Source organism: Dasypus novemcinctus, chromosome 10 (genome assembly GCF_030445035.2).
Source record: "Dasypus novemcinctus isolate mDasNov1 chromosome 10, mDasNov1.1.hap2, whole genome shotgun sequence".
Lineage (NCBI taxonomy): Eukaryota > Metazoa > Chordata > Mammalia > Cingulata > Dasypodidae > Dasypus > Dasypus novemcinctus.
Genome location: NC_080682.1, coordinates 78,681,770 through 78,704,394, shown reverse-complemented (window position 1 = coordinate 78,704,394; position 22,625 = coordinate 78,681,770). Strand labels below are relative to the sequence as shown.

The window sequence follows — 22,625 nt, the reverse complement described above, 5'->3', positions numbered from 1 at the left end:
TAAATTGGATAAGTTTGGGCAAGTCACAGCCTCTTGAGTGTTAATTTTCTCATCTATTAATTGAAACATTAATGCTTACCGTGCAGGGTTATTATGAAGGCGAGGAAGATAATACATATAAAGGAACTAACCCATTGCCTTAGAACCTACCATGTCCTTAATAAATATTGACTAGCCTTTTCAAACCTGATGCTTCAGGGAAAAGCATGAATAGTGAATGATGCAAATCCTCAACTTGGCCTTCCAAGCCAGCCATGATACTCCAGACTTCCTGTCCAATCTAATCTCTCACTTAGAGTTAAACAAACTTCCCCCTCTCCTTGCTTAGAAATCAGGTATGATGTTATGCACAGGTAAAAAGTGGTTGCCTACTGGGCTGGCCATTGGTCCCACTGGTTGCCCTATGTGATCTGCCTTGCTCCTGCTCTTCTCTCCTTTAGCCAGGCATCTCCAGTGGCTGTATCTCTTGCCTATCCAACATGATTTTAAGTCTCTTCACCTTCAAGTGCTCCTCTGATCAATTCGTACAAGGTCCAGGAGTAAGAACAATGGTTTTGGAATCAGATGACCCTGGGTTCAAAGATTCTCTGCTCTTAATAAATATGTAACTTTGGGACATTCATTCTGAGCCTCACTTTCCTCATCTGTAAAATGAGATGGAAGAAACATCCTTCACGAAATCAAAAAGAATTAAATAAACTAATGAATATAAGCTCTTGGTACAGTTCCTGGCACATAGAAACTATTAAATAAATGGAAACCACTGTCAATGTTCTTCTTCTTGACCTTTCAAAGTGTGGCCCACTGCACTGAATGGGTGGAGTGGAGGACCCAGCTTTTTCAGCTCATGCTTCCTGTGGCTCTGTCTACAGTGACACACGAGGGATGACTGCCGCCGGGGCCTCGTGAGGTGTGGGGTAGAGATAGACTGTGGTCAAGGTCTCTGTTTGGGGAGGTGGGAGCTTTTCCTGCTACCCCTGTGTCTGAGCTAGACTCGACCCCCTCCACCCTCAGGCTGGCTTCACCTTCTGCCCTGGCTCAGAGCAACCACTTAGCTAGTGAGAGTACACCCATTAAAGAAACAAATAGCTCTTTCCTGTGGCAGAGGGAGGATTAAGGTGATCAGAGAACTCTGTAATGATTACAAAGAAGATGAATTAGGCTCTGAAGTGCTCACTGTCCCCTGAAATACTTAGGAGATTAAATGCGCGTGAAATTTCCAGTAATGAATCTGCCAGTGACGCCAATGCTGGGTGGAGCCTCTTGGTCTTGGATCTCTACTTTGTCCACCTCTTCTCAGATGCCTCACTGAGATCCCCTTTGTCACCCCAGCAGGCTCAGTCCACTTAATTGGTCCAACAGAAAGCACTGATGATCCTGCTTATCCTGTACCCACCTTTGGGATATGGACAGGGGGGTGAGGGCAGACTTGGGCCTGGGCTCTTCCATCTCCCTTTTCTAAATGCAGATCCAGGTGAGGGCCACATGAGCTGCAGCTGGGTAGGGTCAGGCAGCAAGAAGACCTCCCTGCCTGATAAGCGAAGCATGCGATCCTGTGTTCTCAGCCCCAGGAGATATTTTCCAGGGACCATGCTGCCCTGGGAACTTAGCTGTTTGGCTTGACATGAGAAGGGGGATGGGCTGCCTCTAAGGTGTTGGCTAAGCTCTGTTCTGCCCATTGGACACTGACAACCTAGGATGAAAGGGACATGGCCATCTTGTCTAACCTACAACAGGGTATTTACTGAGCTGATTATCTGCGACCTTCAGAAAGGTTAAGTACCAAGGCCAAGTTCACATGGCAAATAAGTGATAGAGCCAGCATTTGGACCTAGGCTGATCCATGAGCTTAGCCACCACACCACATGGTCCCTCATCCAGGGGCTGTCCTCAAGGCCCACTTTTTTATTAATCACACAACGGCAAAGGCAACAGTGCACTTTCACTCAGGAGGAGTAAGACTTAATTGAGCATCATCAGACAAAACTGGATCAGTCTGGGCCAGAGAAAACTGCCTGCCTAGCTCCTGCACCCTCTGATGGCATTAATTACGATCTTGTATCCACCCAGGTAACCCAGTCCCCATCCCAGCCGTGGCCTTGACTGGGAGCAGAAACTCTGACCTCCTTCCCCTCCATATCACGGTGCCTGCAAGGATGCTTCCAAAACAGGACTCAAAGCAGGGAATAATTGGCATTTATTCAAATTGTGCTTAATTGAATACTTCATCTGCACCTCAGAAAACCACATGGGGTACAGGCTCTGTAAAGAGGAAGTAATTTTCATTAAAGGATCTAAATTAGTCTGACACAAAGACCTACCTGGTGCCTGTGACATAGCTAATAATTGCCGTGTAAAGATTCTGATGCCACAGACAAAGGTTTCCTTTTCCTTTTTTATTTTGTCCCTCTTTCCTTCCTTCCTCCCTTCTTCACTTCCTTCCTCCCTTTCTCAATGAATTTACACATCAAGTAAAATATCTTTCTTCTGAGAGGCCAGGCAGATGTTTGGCCTTTAGGTGCCCCTCTGTTGGGGGGACAGAAGCAGTGCTCCCTGTTACTGTTAACTGCCCAGGGAATGCTAAATGAACTGTAATCTGACATGGACTTGGCCTTGCATATCCTCCCTATAGGGACTGTGTGTTTTATGCCTCTTGAGGAAACTTCTATTTTTCTTCTGCATCTTCAGCCTATGATTTTCCTTTAATTTCTTCCACTCAGTCCACAAACACCCATCATCTTAAAAGGGAAAAAAAAGATGCTTCAGCAATGCTTCTTTTAGTCCTTTTTAAAAAATAGCAATAACCTTTATTTAAAATATTTTTTAATCTAGAAAAGCTCATTTCACATGTTTCCTACTAATTATTAGAGTCAGAAGCAAAGAAAATAAAATAATAGAAAATCTTTAGTTTTTCTAAAATGCATATATGAGCTTGTAACTTCCCTTATCAAAAACTCTTGTGGTACAGAGTTGCTTACGGGGATAAAGCTTTCAGGGCTGGCTCATTTTCCTTCTCTTGGCAACCTGCCCAGTTGTGCTTTCCCACTCAGGCCTCTGACTGTGTCTGAGCTGGGAAGGGGTGACAGGCGTGGATGCCACAGACAGCTTAAGAATGCAGTATCCCTTTTCAACATGTGTTTAGTGGGGAATGGGTGAGACAGATGTTTTATTAATATAACAAAAATTTTCCTTTCTGCTTAAAAGAAGGGATCTATTATATGCATCTATTACCCAGAGTAATATGCCAATATTAAACCAATAAAAATCTAGATAATAATCTTCCTTGGTGACATCATGTTACTATGCTTTACCCAGTTTCAGAATTTAGCCTGCCTGCCCTGTCCTCAGGACACTGCCAACTGGCTGCTTCAGCGGTTGGCGCCTAACCTCCATTTATACTGTGCAACGAGTTTTGAAGAAACTTTTCAATAGAGATAGGGCTGTACTAGTGAGAATCGTTTTTTATATTATTTTATTAGTTTTTTTAAAGATTTATTTTATTTATCTCTACCCCCTTTTGCCCCCCCCACCCCCCATTGTCTGCTCTCTTGTTTCCATTCACTGTGTGTTCTTCTGTGTCTGCTTGCATTCTCAGTGGCACTGGGAATCTGCCTCTTTTTGTTGCCTCAACTTGCTGCATCAGCTCTCTGTGTGCACGGAGCCACTGCAGGGTGGGCTGTGCATTTTTCACACAGGGCGGCTCTCCTTGCGGGGTGCTCTCCTTGCACGTGGGGGCGGGGTGCTCTCCTTGCACGTGGGGCTCCCCTACACGGGAGACACCCCTGCATAGCATGGCACTCCTTGCACGCGGCAGCACTGTACATAGGCCAGCTCAACAACATGGGCCAGGAGGCCCTGGGTTTGAACCCTGGACCTCCTATATGGTAGGCGGATGCTCTATCAGTTGAGCCACATCTGCTTCCCCATTTATTAGTTTTTAACTGCCACTTGAGGCTACTGCCCACCTCTGCAGAAGTGGATAAGTTTTCAGTTTGCTGTTAGTGTCCAGAAGCAGTGTGCTGGATGCTGAATCAGTAGGTGCCAGACTTCTAATATATTTCAGTGGTGTTTCACCATCCTTTACAGTTTGGGCTCCTTGGAGTGGGTCCCTTGCTGGCCATGGTGCAAAGCAGTTTTGCGCTGTGGGTTCTCTGTGCTCCCTGGTCAGTGCTGGGCTGGAGTGGGGGGGACTGCTGATGTCCACTCCCTGAGGTGTAGCCAAGGCGGTCCACCTGGTGTGCTTGGGCCTTTGCTGTGGAGGAACCCTTTAGTGAGAACTGACAAGCCAGGCTTGCAAACCACAGGCTTGCAAAGTGCAGGCCAGCACGAACTTCTCCTCAGAGTCCATAAAATAACTGATGCCTGTGGTCTGGTGCTGCTGCCATTCATTTCAGGCTGAGAGTAAGTGAGCCCCAGTAACAGGGCAAGAAGCTGGGATGGGGGAACCGGATCCAGGCCAGGAGCTGGACATCAGGAGGATCAGCCAGCTCCAAGAGGTTAGAGAAGGCCAGGAACCTGCTAATTGTGTCTGCATTTCATGGCCTGGAGTTGGACGGCACTGGAGAAAGATAGCTGGGGCCCCTTCTTCACTCAGGATGACAATGTTCCCTCCAGTGGGTCCTGGGGACCTTGAGGGAAATACAGCTGAGTGGCAGGAGCCCATGAGATTGGAAGGAAGTGCCATGGAAGGATGGGCCAGGTGGTCAATAAGGAGCCCTGGGTTAAATGGGAGAGCTCTGTAGCCCCGGCTCACCTGTCTGTAGAGAGCACATTTGGGTTAGATGTGCCCATTTTCTTAGCTTCTCAATTCTTTTTTTTTTTTTTTTCCCCACAGATTGTAACCATCTTGGCAAACATGTCTGTCCTAGAGCAGTGTGCCTCTGACATCATTCAGGAGAATGGTATGTCTTGTCAGCAATGCATGGGTTGCATGTATTGTGAATACACATGAACTTGTGTCTGTGTTTGTGTGTATGGCTAAGTGCAGGAACATGAATATGTACATGCATCTCCACATGTGTGTGAGCACATGTATGTGTACTTATGTGTGCAACTGGCCAATATATAAATTTTTAAGTATATATGCATGTCCAGGAATGTGTGCATAAAATGTCCATGTGTATACCTCCACGCATATAGGTCTCATAGTGATTTGAGTGTGTGTATATGTGTATGTGTGTGTCTACATATGCCCTTGTGTGTTTATGTAGGGATGTGTACCTAAGCACACGTGTGAGTGTGTGGTCTTTATTCACTGAGTGCCCACCAGGTGCCAGGCCTTGTACTAAGTTCTTAGGGTCTAGTGATCCACATAATGGGATATCTTGTCTGCTCTCAAAGAACACCAGCAAGTGGGGAAGATGGATATCTACATGACTAAATAAGAAACAGCATCCCTGCCACCAAATAATTGTAAGATGCTGTAAGTTCTGTGATAGAGGTGGGGACTGGATAGGCACAGCATGCTGGGAGGGCTCACGGCAATTGGAGAACTCGTTGTGGTGGAGGTGACATTTGAGACAGGTCTTGTACATTAGGTATTTCAGAGTTTTCCAGGCAGAGGGGGCAGAATAACATTTCAGTCTGGGGAAATAGACTGAGTCAATTTCTAGGGGCACGGAAGAGTAGCAGCAGCTCATTGGGGCTGGGACTTAGGGTGTGTCACGATGATGGTGACAAAAGTTAAAAGTACAACTGGAAATGAGGGTTGGAACCTGCTGGCAAGGGGCTTTGAAGGCCAGACCAAGGAATATAGAGAGTCTTGCTGTCTGTATTAGTTAGCCAAAGGGGTGCTGATGCAAAATACCAGAAAATGGTTGGTTTTTTATAAAGGGTATTTATTTGGGATAGGAGCTTACAGATACTAGTCCATAAAGCTTAAGTTACTTCCCTCCCCAAAGCCTATTTTCACATATTGGAGCAAGATGGCTGCCAATGTCTGCAAGGGTTCAGGCTTCCTGGGTGTCTGTTGTGGGAAACTGGCTTACCTATTTGTTGCTTCCTGTTATTGTAGATGATGTTGCAATTGCTTCCTGTTATTATTGTAAATGTTACCTTATTGTAGATATTGTAGTTGCTCCCTATTATTGTAAATGTTGCAGTTGCTTCCTGTTATTGTAGATGTTGCAGTTCTGATAGCAAGCAGCTGCTTGTTAGTTTCCAAATAAATGCAATGTGGAAACTAGGGTTGAAGCTCTCAGTTCCAGAAGGTGTAAGTCCCCTGGTCCCATCTTTATCTCCTTTCTTGTGTGTCTCTCTCTGTCCTTTTATTTTTTTAAGTTATACACTGCCTTCCCTTCATCCAGACCTATTGTGAACTGATAGCAGAAGGTTTCTCTCTTCCTGGGGCTTGCTTCTGTTTCCTCTGTGAACTTACTTCCCAGGGCTCCAGCTTAAGGCTTCAGCATCAAACTCCAACATCAAAAATCCTCAACCCTGTTCTTTGCCATGCCTTTTATCCATGAGTCCCTACCCCTTCATGGGTGGGGACTCAACGCCCTAATCATAACTCAATCATGCCCAGGTACAGATCGGATTATAAATATAGTCCAATATCTATTTTTGGAATTCACAACTCTATCAAACTGCTACACTTCATTTTCTGAATTCCAAAAAGACATTACAATATTTGAAAAAAACTTAAACTAGTAACAATGCATGTACTAAATTACATCACAATCAATTTAAAGAAATACAATTTGTCTTGGGCAAAGTCAAGTCTGCTATAGATGTCTGAAACTTACAAAATAATTTATCTGTTTCCAATATACAAATAGACAGACATAGGATAAACATTTTCATTACAATAAGGATAAATTGGGAGGGAAACATGAGTCACAGGTCCTCTACAGTTCAGTAAACCTGCAGGGCATCCTCCATTCGATTTCAGTCTGAGAGTCATTCTTAAGTTGATGATTTCTTCTCCTTGGGGTGATATGGGAGCCCACCCTTTCTGCAGTTTTGCCCAATAGCCACTTTCTTGGTTCCACCCTCATCAAGCACCTGGGTGTCAGCCAAGTTCCAGACCTGTCCCTCCAAGAGTGTTGGGGTGATTGCCACACCTTACCCAAACTTTGGGTTAGAGTCTTAAACCCCCTAGTATAGTGATGTGAAGATAACATTCCCCCTAACCTTAGGCAAACAGGCTCAACCCTCTCAGAGCAACAAGTTGACCACCTGGCCTTCCCTAACCTTTGGGGGACAGGTCCACCTCTCCCAGACCTGTGGGGTGCTGACCTTAACGGCCCTAGTCCTTGGGGAATGTGCTCCACCCTCTCTGTACCCTGGGGCAGCAATACTCTTCCAGAACATCGGACAGGAACATCGACTCTCCTCAACTGCTAGGGCAAACTCACTCTCTCTGTACACATGGGTGGGGTTCCTCTCTTGGCCCAAGGTGATGTCCTAATTCCAGATCTCAGCTTCCATGGTTTTCCTCTTAACGCTCTTTCTCCTTCAGTCTCTCCTTTCCATGTCCTTTTAATTCCAGGCTGGCAGTGGTTTTGTTCATACAGCTTTCTCAAAAAGTCTATTGGTTTAGCATGCAAGAAGCAGGGGTCCAAGCCCTCAGACAGTAAGACTTTTCACAAGTCTTTCCAAGAAAGCTGTATCTTCAATCCTGATTTACAAGTTCCAAGTTTAGTTAAGTCATCCAATGGGGCACTGTCATCTGGGAGCTTGATTTCCAGAGGCTTGGAATTTCCAGAATCAGTTTCTGTTTTCTTTGTGGCCAACAGTTCAGTCCTCAGTATATCTTTCATCCAGCATTTTGCTGTAAGTTGCAAGCAGAAGCCAAGCTGCATTCTCCAGGTTTACTTTGGGAATTTCTTCAGCTAAATGCCCAGGCTCACCATTTTCAAATTCTGCCTTCCATAAAACACCAGGAGTTAATCTTGCTAAGTTCCCTGCAACTTTAAAACATGGACTACCTGTCCTCCATTTTCCAATAATAGTTTCATCATTTACTTCTAAGGTATCATAAAAACTCTCTTTAGCATCCATATTGCTATCAACAGTTTCTTCAAAGTGATCTAGGCCTTTTCCATCAAGCATCTCACAATTCCTTCAAAAAATATCCCTTACCCATTTATAAAATCATTCCAGCATTTTGGTAATTGCAAAAGCACTTCCACACTCCTCAGTACCAAATTCTGTATTAGTCAGCCAAAGAGGTGCTGATACAAAATATCAGAAATTGGCTGCTTTTTATAAAGGATATTTATTTGGGGTAAGTGCTTACAGATACCAGCCATAAAGCATAAGTTACTTCCCTCACCAAAGTCTATTTTCATGTGTTGGAGCAAGATGGCTGCCAATGTCTGTGAGGGTTCAGGCTTCCTGCGTTTCTCCCTTCCTGGGGCTTGCTTCTGTTTCCTCTGTGAGCTTATTTCCCAGGGCTCCAGTTTAAGGCTTCAGCATCAAACTCCAACATCAAAACCCTCAACTCTTTTCTTTGCCATGCCTTTTATCTGTGAGTCCCTACCCACTGAGGGGTGTGTGTGTGTGTGTGTGGAACTCAACACCCTCATCGTAATTCAATCATGCCCAGGTACAGATCAGATTACAAACATAATCCGATATCTATTTTTGGGATTCATAACTATATCAAACTGCTACACTGTCCATGAAGAGTTTTAGGGTTAGATTTTGAGTAAGCAGCAACATGTTCAGATTTGCCTTATAGAGTGCTCCCTCTGGCTGTGGTGAGGAGGGTCATTTGAAGGGAGTGGAGCTGGAGGAGGCAAGAGCTCCTTAGGAGACTGTGGCAATTGCCAGGAGCCTGGGCGGCGCAGAAGAGCTGGTCAGATGGAAAGAAAGGTGGGAGGTGTTTGGAAGTGGCCTGAGGAGTATGGGAGGTGGGACAGTTCCCAGCAGAGCTCCTTGTGAGATAGGCACAGACAGACATAGTCCTTTCACAGTCCTTATTTCCCATAGGAATGGTGGGCGAGGAAGAAGACCTTGGGACACTACCTGGGCAAGGTGAGGGAAACATGGATTAATCCAGAGCGTTTGGGATCAGCTGGCCAGGATCCCTCCAAATCACAAATGGGCTTTGTGGACCCTGAGTTTGCTCATTTCCCCCCACATTTGGGCATCTGAAGAAATCCTGGCGGGACTTAGCCTTAGATGATTGGGGTGTGCATTTTTCTGCTAATCCCTGGAGGAGGGAGGCTTACATTGCCATGGTTCCCTGGCTCTGACCTCTTGCTTCCAAATGTGTGGATGATGTTTCCAAATAGCCCTTGCTCTTCCTTTTTATCACAAGTCCTTCCTTGTTTTCCAAACACAAATGATCATAATTATATAATATTCTTGCAAAGTGATTTGTGCGCTTATAGACTTTACCGATGATTTGGGGAAGAAATGGTGTGAGGGTTAAACCAAGCCACAAGCAGCTTGAACAGCTTTAAACTGATACCAGACGACCCCATTCATCAGCATCCTTAAGCTTCTTGACCACTGGGAATTTTAGTCTCGAAGAAGGAAACTAAACATAAAAAATCACTGCTGTAGATGCTAACTCAGCAGGCATTGATCTAATTTGTGGGTAATCTTGAGAGAGGATCGATGACAAGACAAACAGAAATACCCTAATCAAATAGATGTAAATGTCTGCTCTTAGGTCAGGAAAACCAGCTGCACGATTTCCAGATGGGGACACTTCCTTATGCCCCAGGAGTAACTAAAGCAGAACTTTTAGATCACCAAAAATAAATAAATAAATAAATAAATTTAAAAAAAAATATATATATATGGAAAGCACATCCAGGGATGGGATGGAGTCTCTCCCAGAAAAAATAAGCAGCACCTTCCCTGGATGAATTAGATAAATGTCTTGTCTTGTAGAGAGGTCATGGACCAGTTGATGTCTCAAGGAGCTTCTCAGTTCCAGGATTTAAAAATTCTTCATCTATACATTTATTCAACAAATATTATGGAATATCTACTATATGCCTGGCACTGTTCTAGGTACTGGGCATATATAGCAATAAGCAAAATAGAAAAAAATGATTGCCTTTATGGAGTTCACATTCTAGTGGGTAGAGACAAGAAGATAGAACATATCAGATTATGATAGTGCCACAAAGAAAAATAAACAGAGAAGGAGGAAAGTAGTGCTGGGGTGGAGTGGTGGTTGCTATTTTAACTAGGGTATTGATGAGAAGACAGACATTTCATTAGGCTACACAAAGTAAGACTCTATTCCTACAAAAGGATGGCTTCCAGCTTGAAATCATTCCTGTCTTGTGGGATTTGGCATCAGTAGAATACTGCATTGCCTGTGGAGGGTTGTGGTAGGGGAATAGGTCAGGACAAGCCAAATCCCTGGACCGCTCATCTGAAAGGCTCTCTTCTCCCACATGCTCCCCTGCTCCCACATGTGCCGAGGGAGTCACCAAGGCCCAGGTGAAGTGGAGCCAGGCTCCATGGGCCAGGAAGCCCATCTAAGCAGTCTCTGTCCAAGCTCAAGGCCTTGGAGCTGGGAACAGAGAGCGGTAAGGGCTTCCTGTGACTGGGAAATAAGGTAGCACTTAGTAATCTGCTCAAAACCAGAGAGGCTAATCAGGCACAGGAAGCTGGGAACCAGGGTGGGCTCCCTCTGCTCTCGTTGAGCTCCTTTTTCCAGGTTGCTCTGTTATTCTCACATATATATTCCCTACCCCATAAATCTCTTTTGGTCTTTAAAAGCCATCGTCTTGTTTGAATTTTATGTAAACGCGCTAATAATGGAAAGCTTTGCTGAGCCAGCTGAGACCTAGAAGCTGAGCATATTGTTTGTGGCCTTTTCCTCTTCTCTCTGTGCCTTCTTTTGGCCAAAAACTTACCGGAGGTTAAGGGGAACTTCTGGGCCACAAAACAGGTTGGAGAAGGCAGAGGATGGATTTGAAAGGAAAATGGAGAAAAACTAGGACAGACATTACTAAGTGCGAGTTGCTGATTCTGCCAGGAGGGGGGCATGTAGGAGAGAGAACATTTAAGTTGGAGCTTGAAGGTGGGCTTGGAGCTTGCTAAGTGACAAGAGTGGGAAGGACGTTGTGGGTAGAAGGAGTGGCATGTGTCAAGGCACAAACAGAATTGATGAGGCCCAGAGAAGTTAACTGATAAGACTGCACTGGGAATAAGTGGGGCCACGTTGGTGAACAAACGGAGGCCCAGTGTAGTTAAGTGACAAGACGACTTAGATCAAGAGCATGGCCTTAAACTCAGACGACTTAGATCAAGAGCATGGCCTTAAACTCAGACCTCTGACCCCAAAATTCCTGCACTCTTTCACCGTCCAGTGCCACCTCAAATGACGCTGTAAACTGGGTCCAGGAGAGGCCTCCCACTAGAGCCCAAGGGACTCTATGGGATGCTTTCTTTCTTTGAGGGGCTGTGAAAGCCGTGGAGTAGTCGGGGCCCCTTTGGTAGAAACATTGCCCCCACGAACTTCTGTGAGCTTGAGGGGGAGACTTTATCACCTTTGCATTCTTTCGTTCAGTCTATTCCATTCTTTTCAATTCTTTTTAAATCTGGACCAATTTAATTCAATTCAATAAATAATTAGTGAATGCTATTTTGTATGGGGCCTGGGCATGCGGATATAAATCCCCTGATGGGGAAGATAGATGGGTGGGCCAATGTCATAATGGTAGTAGGTATCAGGTGTAGTGGGGACACCATCCCTGTGGTGGAGGCTGGACATTTGAAAGACTCTTCTCTTACCAGGATGCTTGAACTCTGATTTGCCTTGTCTAGGAACCTGGCAATTTGGTCTGCATTCTACTCGTTTGTGTGCATGTTGGGGCTGGAGAGCAGGATGAAGGGTTGTGCTGGCAGGCCAGAGACTGTGGCCCCTGGGCACAGTGCACTGAGAAGCAGGTCTGGGTGGCCCAAGCTCTTATTTGTCAATCCACTGGCATCCTCTTAGCCAGTATTGCTCCTCCTTCAGGAGCCAGGGCTGGGCTGAAGAGAATGTTGGGGAGAGAGTATGGCATTGGAAGCTCTCAGGCATCTTGCCTGACATTGAGCCTGACCAGGACTTAGGAAACACATCTGGGTTTCCCTGGGCAGTTCCAATGTCATATAGTCTTGTATTTTCCTAGATAAGACTTAAAAAGTATATATTTAAAGACAACTTTGCTTTCATACCTTTGCAAGACTTTTCACATGAATGCATTCCCATTCATTCATTTGATACTCATTCAACAAATACCTGAGTACTTATTATGTGTTAAATTAAACATTGTTCAGGGCACTTGGGATAGACCCATGCAGAAAATAGACAAAAATCCTTGCCCTGCGAGTTTGTATATGAGAAACAATCTTTTGTCAGACTCCAGGCACAAATCTAGGAATTGGAAACTGGCTTCTTTATGGGAACTTTGACCAGCAGGAGTTAAAATTTCTTAGGCTTGTAGCCCCTCCCCAAGTTGCAGTTTTGGTTGCCCTTTGTTCAAGTCTACTGGGCTATACCTGTTCATACACCAGGACATTAACAACAATAGACTTGTCTTAGGAGGCTTGTATGCACGGGGAACTGGGAGACCTGTTCCATTCAGCAGCGAGGGAGAAGGTTGGGGGAAGAGGCATCTTGCCCCAAGATTAGAGTGTCTGGGAGCAGAGTTAATAGAAGGCTGAGAAAGGCAGGGCATCTGGAGTCTCGTGGGTCCCTTTCCTGTAGGAAGGAGGAAGGGGATGCTTAAGGTGCTCACCAGAGCCTCCCTGGAGAATAGTGGCAGAGTCTATATTTACATTACTCCCAGCCCCTGTCACTGGGATCCAGGGTAGTAAAGAAACAGCTGATGTATCTGGCTCAAGTACCAAAAGCGAGCAACTCAGAGGGACACGTGGGCTGAGAGGCTGGACTGAAACTGACTCCTAAGGGAACCTGGGAAGTCCGTCCCTTTCTCCAGACCTCAGGCATGCCTCTGTAAAATGGGAGAGAGAGGGATTGGGATAGAGGAACTTTAAGAACACTTCTGGCTCAGTGGTCTAAGTCATATGGTGCAAACTTAAAAACCACTAGGATCCAGACAGGTAATATAAATGCATGAGGTGGACTCAGCAGGGCAGGATCAAACTCATTTAGAGGTAAGCTTAAAATAAGCTTCAGCAAATCATTGTCATGCGGAAATGTGGACTCAGTGTTGTCAGATCTGGAGGTATTTTTTATGTCATAAATCTGAATTTTTATGTAAATCTCCCCATTTGCACATTAGCAAAAAATTTAAAACCTTGAGAAATACTGTAGTAGACCAACAAAGCAACCAAAATACAGTTGCGGACCATGTTTGGGTTAAGGTTTAAGCTGGCAGGTGCCACTGGATGCAGAAAAGGGGGCTGTGGGCTGGGGTGGCCGGGTTTCCTCTCACATAGAAGGTAGACTTCTACTGCAACTTGAAAGGCAGGAAGTGTTTAGATGGGAAATAAGAGGGAAAAGTTAATCCCCTGCAGAGAGAACTACATGGGCAAAGGCATGGATAGGGCAGTGGACTTGTGCGTGGGTTTGCAGAACAATTGGAAGGCTGATCTCATTTCAGGGAGGCTTCTCAACAGACTAAATTCAGGTGTACGTCTCTCTGGCCAACCACTCTATCCTCCTCCAGTGCTTGAATCCCCTCGAAAACTTTTCATCCAGGCATTATCCAGCCTAGGCTGGGTCACCTTCCATCAGAGGGAGCTCATCGCCTCTGGCCATGTCTCAGATGCAGCCAGGCTGCAGAGGTGAAGAGGTGATGAAGAGTACCCAGATCATCTGAGTTCTAACGCCAGCTTTCCTAAATACTAGCTGTGGACCCTGGGCAAGATATTTTACTTCTCTCTGGACCTCATAGTGGGATTATAATCATACTTACTTCGTGGGGCTGGTGGGAGACTTAAAGGGGATGATGCACTGCTATGCATTTAGCACAGTGCCAGTCATGTAGTAAAATAATAAATAAATAAATAGGGATGCCCCTTCCCAGTGTTGTGACTTGGTACATGGAACCAGAGACACCCTCAGGGCACCTGGACTAGACGACGAGGCTTTGTCCACTTTCTTCCCCGGGAGTGAATAGCCTCTAAGTTGTCCTGGCGGCCTTTGCTGCCCCATGGAGAAGGCCACTTGCTGGCTCGGAGCACCAACTGTTCCTTGCTTCCTGCCCAGGAGTCCAGCTTATCATGGGCATGCTGTCCGAGAAGCCAAGGTCTGGGACCCCTGCTGAGGTGGCGGCCTGCGAGCGAGTCCAGCAGAAGGCTGCGGTAACCCTGGCCCGTCTCAGCCGAGACCCAGACGTGGCACGGGAGGCAGTGCGGCTCAGCTGTAAGTGGTGCTGATGTCTGGAGGAGACTGCTTGGGGACTGGAGCAGCCCTGATTTCACAGCAGCAACTGTGGACCCAGAGCAAGGACTGGCTGTGTTGAGTACCCCTCAGTGCTGGAAAAGGAAACTGAGGCTGTGCTGGGCTGGAGGCCCCGGTGCAAACTCAGGTCTAGCCTGTCACCTGGGACTAAAGCAAGAGAGAGCAAGGGCCTATAGAAGTTAAAGTTACCAGGACAGTGACTCACCAGCAGATTTCCCATAAACTAGATTCCCATTCTCTTATTCACTCATTCATTTATTCATTCATTTATTTAAATCAGTTATTCATTTACTCATTCATCAGCCTATTCATTACTTCATTTATTCATTAACTAATTCATTAATTACTCATTAAATCACTCATTCAGCCACTTATTTAACCACATCCACTCTATGCTAGGCTCTGTTCTGAGCGCCAGGCAAATAACACTGAATACAACATTGTTCCTGACCACAGGGGTCACTGCTTAATGGGGTGACAGCTCTGGTAAGAAATATTTGCACTTGAGTATCACAGGAGCAAGGCTCCAAGCATGCGCATGACACATTTAGTGCCTAGAGGAAGCAGCCCACGTTTTATCTTATCTGGGTGAGTTAAAGGATGTTTAACAAGGAGGTGAGTCTTCAGCTGTGGTTTGAGGGACAAGTAGGAGTCCAGGAGTGAAGTCTGAGAAGGGCACGTACTGTTGCCAATCATCCCGCCACCCCAGGGAAAGCGAGAGAGGGCACGGGGGCAGCAGAGGGTTCCTAGTCATGAAGACTTCATGGAGGATAGACATACAGAATGTGTCGGTACACCTTTTACTGCTTTTTTTTTAAAAAAAAATTTGAAGTCAGTCAATTTGCATTGAAAACTAAAATCATTTATTTAACTCTTCTTTTGTAAAGTCTTAGAAACATCAGCCTACTAAGGTCTGTAGTTCTCAGTAAGTTTAGACACAATATAGTTTCTGACTGAAATAGGCAATTGGCGGGGAGTGGACTATAGCTGAGAAATCCCACTAGTGAAGGTGTAAACGTTAACCACAGCTCTGGTGACATCAGATGTACCTAAACAGACCCATGATACCTTCTGCTGCAGTTTTACCTGAGTTCACTCCTGGCCAGTGAACCCGTGGGTTTGGTTTGGATGCTTCAGTTTATCCCTGAGGAGAGCCTGTTCGCAGCTGAGGGAGCAGAACACCCCCACACAAACTCCCCTAGGTCGGTCCAGCCCCCTTCCCTGGTAGATTAGTGGGCTGACCGGGGCCCCGTCAGCCGCAGGCCCTGCAAGGCCCCGTGCAGAGTTGTGGGGGCGAGCCCCTGGGGTCAGGCCTGGCCAGGCCCGCATTCCCAGGCGTGAGAGTCTCCTTGTGTCTAACGCAGGTATGTCCCGCCTCATCGAGCTCTGCCGATCCCCGACGGAGAGGAACAGCAGTGACGCCGTGCTTGTGGCCTGCCTGGTGAGTCCTGGGTCCTACCTCAGGGACTGCAGACCTGGGGCCAGGAGAACAGGCTATCCCATAAAGCTTCTCTGGCCTTCAGCTTTTGTCTTTGAAATGTTGGTAATGGTCATATTTACTTGACTCATAAGATTGTGGCAAAAGTTATAATGAAATCATATGTGTGAGAAATGGGGCTGGGATCCCCCAACTTCTGGTAAACATGAGCCTTTGAAATTCTGGGGTATCTTAACAGTAGATCAAGACCAGGGTGGCGGGCAGAATCCCAGGCAGCGTTCCGACGTCACGGTGCCTGCAGCCCATGGGCGCAAAGTCATGGATGTCTCCTGCTGGTGCCACGGTGGACATTGTGAGAGTAACCCCCCTTACTTCGCCTTGAGCAGAGCCCCTGTTCAGTGCTCTTCCCAGCACTGTAGCTCCCTCCTCCTTCGTGGGTCAAGGACTGGAGGGGCATGGCGGGAGAGAGTCTTATTCAGTTGGTCATCAGGATGTTCACCCTGAACTCAAGCAGGAATCCTGGGAGGTCCCCACCCAACTTCTTGAAGCTTGGGTTCCCTGTGAAAGAATGAAAACACTAGAGGGGGAGTGCATGCTTTGTACTCCTCTCTACTGGGGCTAGAACAAATCACAAAGCAGCGAAGCTTTCAGTTGGAAACACCAACAGTAGGACATTGCAGTCAGACAGATGTCTTACCACTGATGACCTGTGTGACATTGGGTAAGTCATGAACTCCTGTAAGAGTCTTTCCATAAATATTTCCCAAGTGATATACCATGAACACATCTAGGTTATGAGAGTACAGCTGTGGGGGGAAGCCCCCCACCCAACAAATCTCTGCTCACATGGGGCTTTTATTCAGGGGTATGGACGAGAATAGTAACCCTTTTTGTGCCATTGGCAGGCATCTGGTGAAGCTTATGGACTCCTCAGAATAATGTTTGTAATTTATAAACTAAAACAAACAGAATTAAAAAGGAAACTAGTAATATTAAAATAAAGCATTTAAATGTGTGACATATTAATATGTATGCTGAACTCATTAAATACGATCTAGCAGCGGATCTAACTGGTACTGTAATCTTAAGCAGTGATGAGTGTAAATGATATAGGAAGGTTTCTGCAACAACTGTAATGGGATATAAAAGTATCTGTGATTTCTTTCAGTGAACAAGTCACAGGAATAGCTAAGACTCCGTGGTTTGTTACCACATTCCCACATGAAGGAAATGCTAACGTTCAGTTAGAGATTAATGAAAATAAAGGTGTGATTTTTTTTTTCATCCAAGTTCGCAGACCCTCTTAATTCTGCTTGTTCTGGAGAGTAAAATGAGGGAAGATTAATAGCTGGCATGCACTTAATAATTGGCCCCAACTACTATTATCCACACTACTTGGGCAGCAGCTAACTGACACTGAAGAGGTCTTGAGGAAACGTTAGTAGCACTGAAAGCACTTTGCTGAACTATAAAGCTCCATTCACAGTTGAGGGCTTGTTATTACTGTTGTCATTTTTATTATTGGTTTTGGAGAAGAGCATACTTATAAGGGCTGGGCCACTATCTGCAATCACTTGAAGGACCTTCAAGTATAGAAAGGATGAAACTTGTTCTTGGTGGACCCTGCCCATGGCTGCTGGGCTAATTTCCCTAAAGACAGTCATGGCATTTCCTTTCCATGTTTCCCCATCATCTACTGGCTCCTGTCCACAGGCTCAGCCTTCCCAGTTGTCTCCCACCCACCCCTGGGACCTAAAGGCTTCCCTCCCCTTATAGAGGACCCCAACCACCCCAGCACTGTGCCTTGGCCTTGGTCCAATCAGTGCTCTCTCTGCAATTCTGCGTAGAAAAAGCCTGCCCTTCAGTCCAGACTCACACCAAAAGTCCTCTTCTTCAGGAAGTTTCTCAGGCACACCTATGGTACCGAGTCAGGGAGTGCAGGATAGACCTGGGTTTTCCCTCTTGGATTTCCTTTTACCCAGTGCTATTTTTCTATCTTCCAAGTATTGCAAGAGGAGCTTTTGGGATTCAAACACAGCCTGCCTGACACTAACGGGCTTGACTTTCCACAGAACATTGTGCTCCCAGCCACTCTCCCCCATCTCACTACCTGGGCTTATAGGGGAGGATTTATTTCCTGCCGGGACCTTCTTGGGGCAGAGACCTTTTTCTAGTTCTTTGTACCTCCACAGGGCCTTGAGTTGGGTGGCTGTTTACTGCCTGACTGCGGACTCGCACCCTCTCTTCCAGGGTTGGGGGACGCTTGTGGCTTGGCTCACGGAAGGGGCTCCAACATTTGAAGGCAGCCCCCTGGCTGGTGAGATGGGGCCATTTGGAGCCCAGGCAGGCAGACAGGTTTGGAGACAACCATTCCTGCCCTTCCTCAAGGCTTTCTTTCCAATTTCAAAGGTTCTTTTCAGGTGGAGGGAGGAAATTTCAATTATCTTCTCCCATGTCTGGAGAAGTGGCAGCGCAGATTGCCTCTCACAAACAGAATTGATTTTTCCCTAATGAAGCGGCTGCCAGCAAGATGCTGGGCTTGGTTAAAACTTGGGTGTTTTCAGGCTGTCTGGGAATGAAATCCTGTGATGACTGGCTGTTTACCCTCCCAGGAACGCAGAGGACCAGAGAAAGGGGAAGGGCCCTCAGAGGCTGCTATATTGAGGGAAGGGTGCGCTGAGCTGATTTGGATTCATGTACTACAGACTTTCTGTATTGCACCCTGGGGATCTGGGTGGTGGAAACTGAGGGTATCTACTTGCATTTTAACTTTCGTAGGTCAGTTTCTAGTTCTTTCTCTGTGGGTATGTGTGTTGTGTTTTGTTTTGATTTTCCCTCTTTCTAGGGGCTGCCTCTTCTCTTAGAGATTTCTCTCTCCACTCTTTCCATTTTGCCCCCTCTTCCCTCTCCCCCATACTCCTGTCTCCACCTGCCCACTTCTCCCCACCTCCTTCTCTGCCCCCTCGCCTGCCTCCTCCTTCCTTTCTCCTGTTTCCCTCACTCTCCTTCTCTGTATGGATCACTTTTTCTCTTGCTTGCTATTTCTCTCTCCATTTCTCTTTCATGCTTATCTCTTTTCCTTTACCAAGTTTATATCTGTCTTTCTGTTTTCATATTTCCTTCTCTTGGTTTTTCTTGTTCTTTTTCTCTGTTGTTGTTTCTTTTTCTCTGTCTCAGTCTCCTCCCCTCCTCCCCCCATCTTGTTTTCTCTCTTGATGAATCATTTTCTCTTTCCTTGCTATTTCTGTGTCTCACTTTGCTCCTCCCTCTTGCTTTATTTTTACCCCTGCTGACGCAAAATAAATCGATGGCCTCATATCCCCATCTGTTGAGTGATCCATGGTTACAGTTTTTACTGTGACAACTCAGGAGCAATGAGGTGATTCTCCCAATTGGAGCCAAGAGGGAACAGATAATGCTATGGCATTAAGCCTCTATAGCCTTTGGGGAAAACCATGCCCTGGGACAGGCAGGACACACCACTTAGAGATAGTCCTATAGAGCTACTTTCTGCCACTAGAGTCTCAAACCCTGCTCCAGGACATGTGTTCCTTCCCCTTGATCTGGTTTGGACATGGCAGCACCTTGTGACTCAAATACCAGTTCAATCCATCCTCTCTTCACCTCCTTGACCTGATCTCTCTGTAGCAGGTTGCATTCCATGTCTAGATAATGAGCTTTACCCCTGTCTTGGATGCAACATAACCCAGTGTTCTTGGGTTGCAGCATCCTACCTGTGTGTGTAGCTCTCAGGGCCCTGGTCCTCTGCTACTTTGGGTTTGAATCCTGGATTTACTATTAACTGGCTGTAAGATCTTGGGGAAGCCACTTCCACTTTCTGAACCTGTTTCCTTATTTCCAAAATGGAGATCATGATACCTATCTTGTAGCATCATGTAGGGATTAAGTGAGATATTATGTGCAAGTATTCAGTAAGTCTTGGCATTCCCTCCATCTTTGCTTCCCCTGCCATTCTAGATATGTCCCACTCTCTTTGTTTCCTAGAGGTACCCATAACCCCTCACCTTGTTCCCTGCTGTGTAGATGCTCAGGAAGAGGGAAGAAATTCATTGAGCAGCCACTGCATGCTAGCACTTCATGTGCATTACCTCAGTTAAATAGTAAGGACGTCTAGGTGGGTGCACAGCTCTCATTTATAGCTTCAGGTTGCTCAATTAGTAGACCTCAATTGTAAAGTTCATCATTTGCTCACTTTTCTCAGTAAACATTTATTGCACCCCATGGCAAGCTCTGTGTTGCCTGCTAATAATACAGAGAAAAATAAAACAGGGTCCCCACCTTTGAGGAGCTCTGAGTCTAGTGTGGGAGACAAATACATAGAAACCAGTAACAGTCAAATATAAGAAGATTGACATCAGCCCAGGGGCTGTGGGTGCACAGGGGAGGGAGGGACCTTCTCTGCTTCAGGGGAATCAGAAAAAGGTTCACAGAAAAGGTAGCAATTGACCAGACCTTGTAGGATGAGTGTATTCTCCTGGCTAGAAAACAGCGGGAAGGGATTTCATGCCATATGGACGTACATGAGCAAAGGCACAGACATAAAACAGGGTAGCATACTCAGCGAGGAATGAAATGCCAGTGTGTGGGGGGGTGGGGAGTGGTTTCATTCTGTGGGCACCTCTTACCTGTTCATTTCCCTCCTTGGACCTTGAACTTCTCGGTGGCAGAATCCCTATCTCCTTTAACTCTATGCTCTTCCTCTCTCTCCCTTCTTCCCATCCCACAATGCTTTACTCAGGTCTTCTCTGGATTAATGGATAAAAATAATAGCCCTTGCTGTTCTAAGATTACTTTAGGGCCATAGAACTAAGCATAGAATTCTACTGATGTTTCTGGAAGTTCCAGTCCCTGGGATGAACACTGAAGTGAAATGTATCACTGAGTTGACCAGACCCTTAACATGACAGATCTTTAAATTGACCAAGTCCCTATGATAATGAAAATTCAAATGGCAAGAACATTATTAAGATCAAGAGCTTTCAGATGGCATCCACCTGGTGACCGAGATGCAAATGTAACCATGTGATCAAGTGATGAGGTCACTAGGGTGACCAGGTGGTTGGTGAAAAGGACCAAATCACTTTGGTGCCAGGTGACCAAGATAATGACCAACTCCAATTAGCTAGCACATGAAACTCTTCCTGAAATGCATCTCTCAGGCCAGTTGATGGAAATGCCTGAATCTCTTCTGCTTTCTCCCCAGGCTGCTCTGCGTAGACTTGCTGGGATCTGCCCGGAAGGCCTTCAGGACTCCGACTTCCAGCAGCTAGTCCAGCCCCGGCTTGTGGATTCCTTCTTACTCTGCAGCAACATGGAGGAGAGTTTTGTGTAGTGAATGTGGGGGGTGAGAAGGCATCTGGCCCAGTTCTCCTGCCTCTGCAGAGTACACACCTGTGAAGCAGCCCTCATCTCCTTATTTATACTTAATTTATTTTGACACGAAATGGAGGGAGGACTAAATCTTATAGCAATATCATCAGGCAGTCTGTGGTCTTTGGGAGTCTTTTTTGTTTTTATTTTTTGACTTCTGTGGCTTTTTAGTTGCAGATGTTGAAGTCTGTAATAGCTAATATGACAGATTGTCATGGGTGATTTCAATTCATCTTGCTTTCTCCACTCTCACTGTATAATCTTGTCTCAATTTTGTATTTTGGAACCAAAGTATCTTAACTGCCTAGCAGTTTCTTTTTTTTAAAGTTGGATTTGCTCTTTCCGAAAATGTTATACTTAAAATAAATTTCATAGTTGGACAGAATATCTCGGAGGGAGGTATTTTTCTTTTATAATAGAATTATGTGAAATGTGTCTTGGGTTTTTTGATTAAATTATCTTACAATAAAATCTTGCTTCCAAAGGGGTCATGCCACAAAACCTTTTCAACTGTAAAACTACATAGAGAATTGTCTTGTTTTCATTGGTGCGTAAGTGAGTCAAGTTCTGAGTGAATTAATGGAAAATTATAATTTTCACAAAAGATTTCTAGAGTCACTAGATACTCAGCTTCCCTTTGGCTTCTCTGCTCTTGTGCGACCTCCCATTAACCTTCTGATGATTAGAATCATCAGGTGATGTTTCAGTGAATGCTGCTTCAAAAATATACTTGAAAGCAGAGGTGTACTGAATCTAGCTCATACTAGCTTGCAAGGATGGATTGCATAAATATCTTCCCAATTCCACATTCAATGACCTCATGTTAGTAGCTTGAATTTGGCCATGGCGAGAGTATTTACGCCACAGAAATAGGCAGCTGCTACAAACCAGAGCTTTTGCTTTTTTCAAAGAGCTTGTTTCCTTGAAAGTATCACAAAAATTTGTGAATTCTGACCATTTTAATACCAATAATTCTAATATAATTATATGGAATTCAAGAAACATTTCTTGCATTCTTAATTCCTAGTCTAACAGAGTTAACCTAATGTATCAGGTACTGGGCTAAGCATCTCACATGCATTATCTCATTTATTCCCTACTATAATCATGTGATGAGATAGCCATCCTCCTCCTCCTCATCATCATCAAATCACTTGCCCAAGATCACTAGCTGATATGTAGTGCTAGGATCTGAACCTGGCAATATCAATGGCCAGAACCTTTGATCTTAAGTCCTATGCTACAAAGAGAGGGGATGTCTAAGTCCTCTTACATAAAATGATGATGATAATGACTCTGAGGATAATGATGGTAAACATTCATTCAGCATTTACCATGTGCAGTACTGTTTTATACCATTCTATACATTAGTTTATTAAGGTTTATTAACATTTACTATTATATATTTTTATTCAATTCTTACTGTTAGGTAGCTGTTGTACCCATTTTACAGATGAGAAAACAGAGAAA

The 22,625-nt window shown here is 45.3% G+C and overlaps 1 protein-coding gene across 1 annotated transcript in view; it reads left to right on the top strand.

Annotated features, from left to right (window-relative positions):
- Positions 1 to 21,540, top strand: part of INSC (INSC spindle orientation adaptor protein) — a 143,623-nt gene extending 122,083 nt beyond the window's left edge. Inside the window, exons 10-13 of the mRNA XM_023582819.3 lie at positions 4,835 to 4,901; positions 14,132 to 14,287; positions 15,691 to 15,767; positions 20,989 to 21,540. Coding sequence (XP_023438587.1) covers positions 4,835 to 4,901; positions 14,132 to 14,287; positions 15,691 to 15,767; positions 20,989 to 21,117 — 429 coding nt within the window. The 3' untranslated portion in view covers positions 21,118 to 21,540. The remainder of the gene's footprint in view (positions 1 to 4,834; positions 4,902 to 14,131; positions 14,288 to 15,690; positions 15,768 to 20,988) is intronic.
- The last annotated feature ends 1,085 nt before the right edge of the window (positions 21,541 to 22,625 follow it).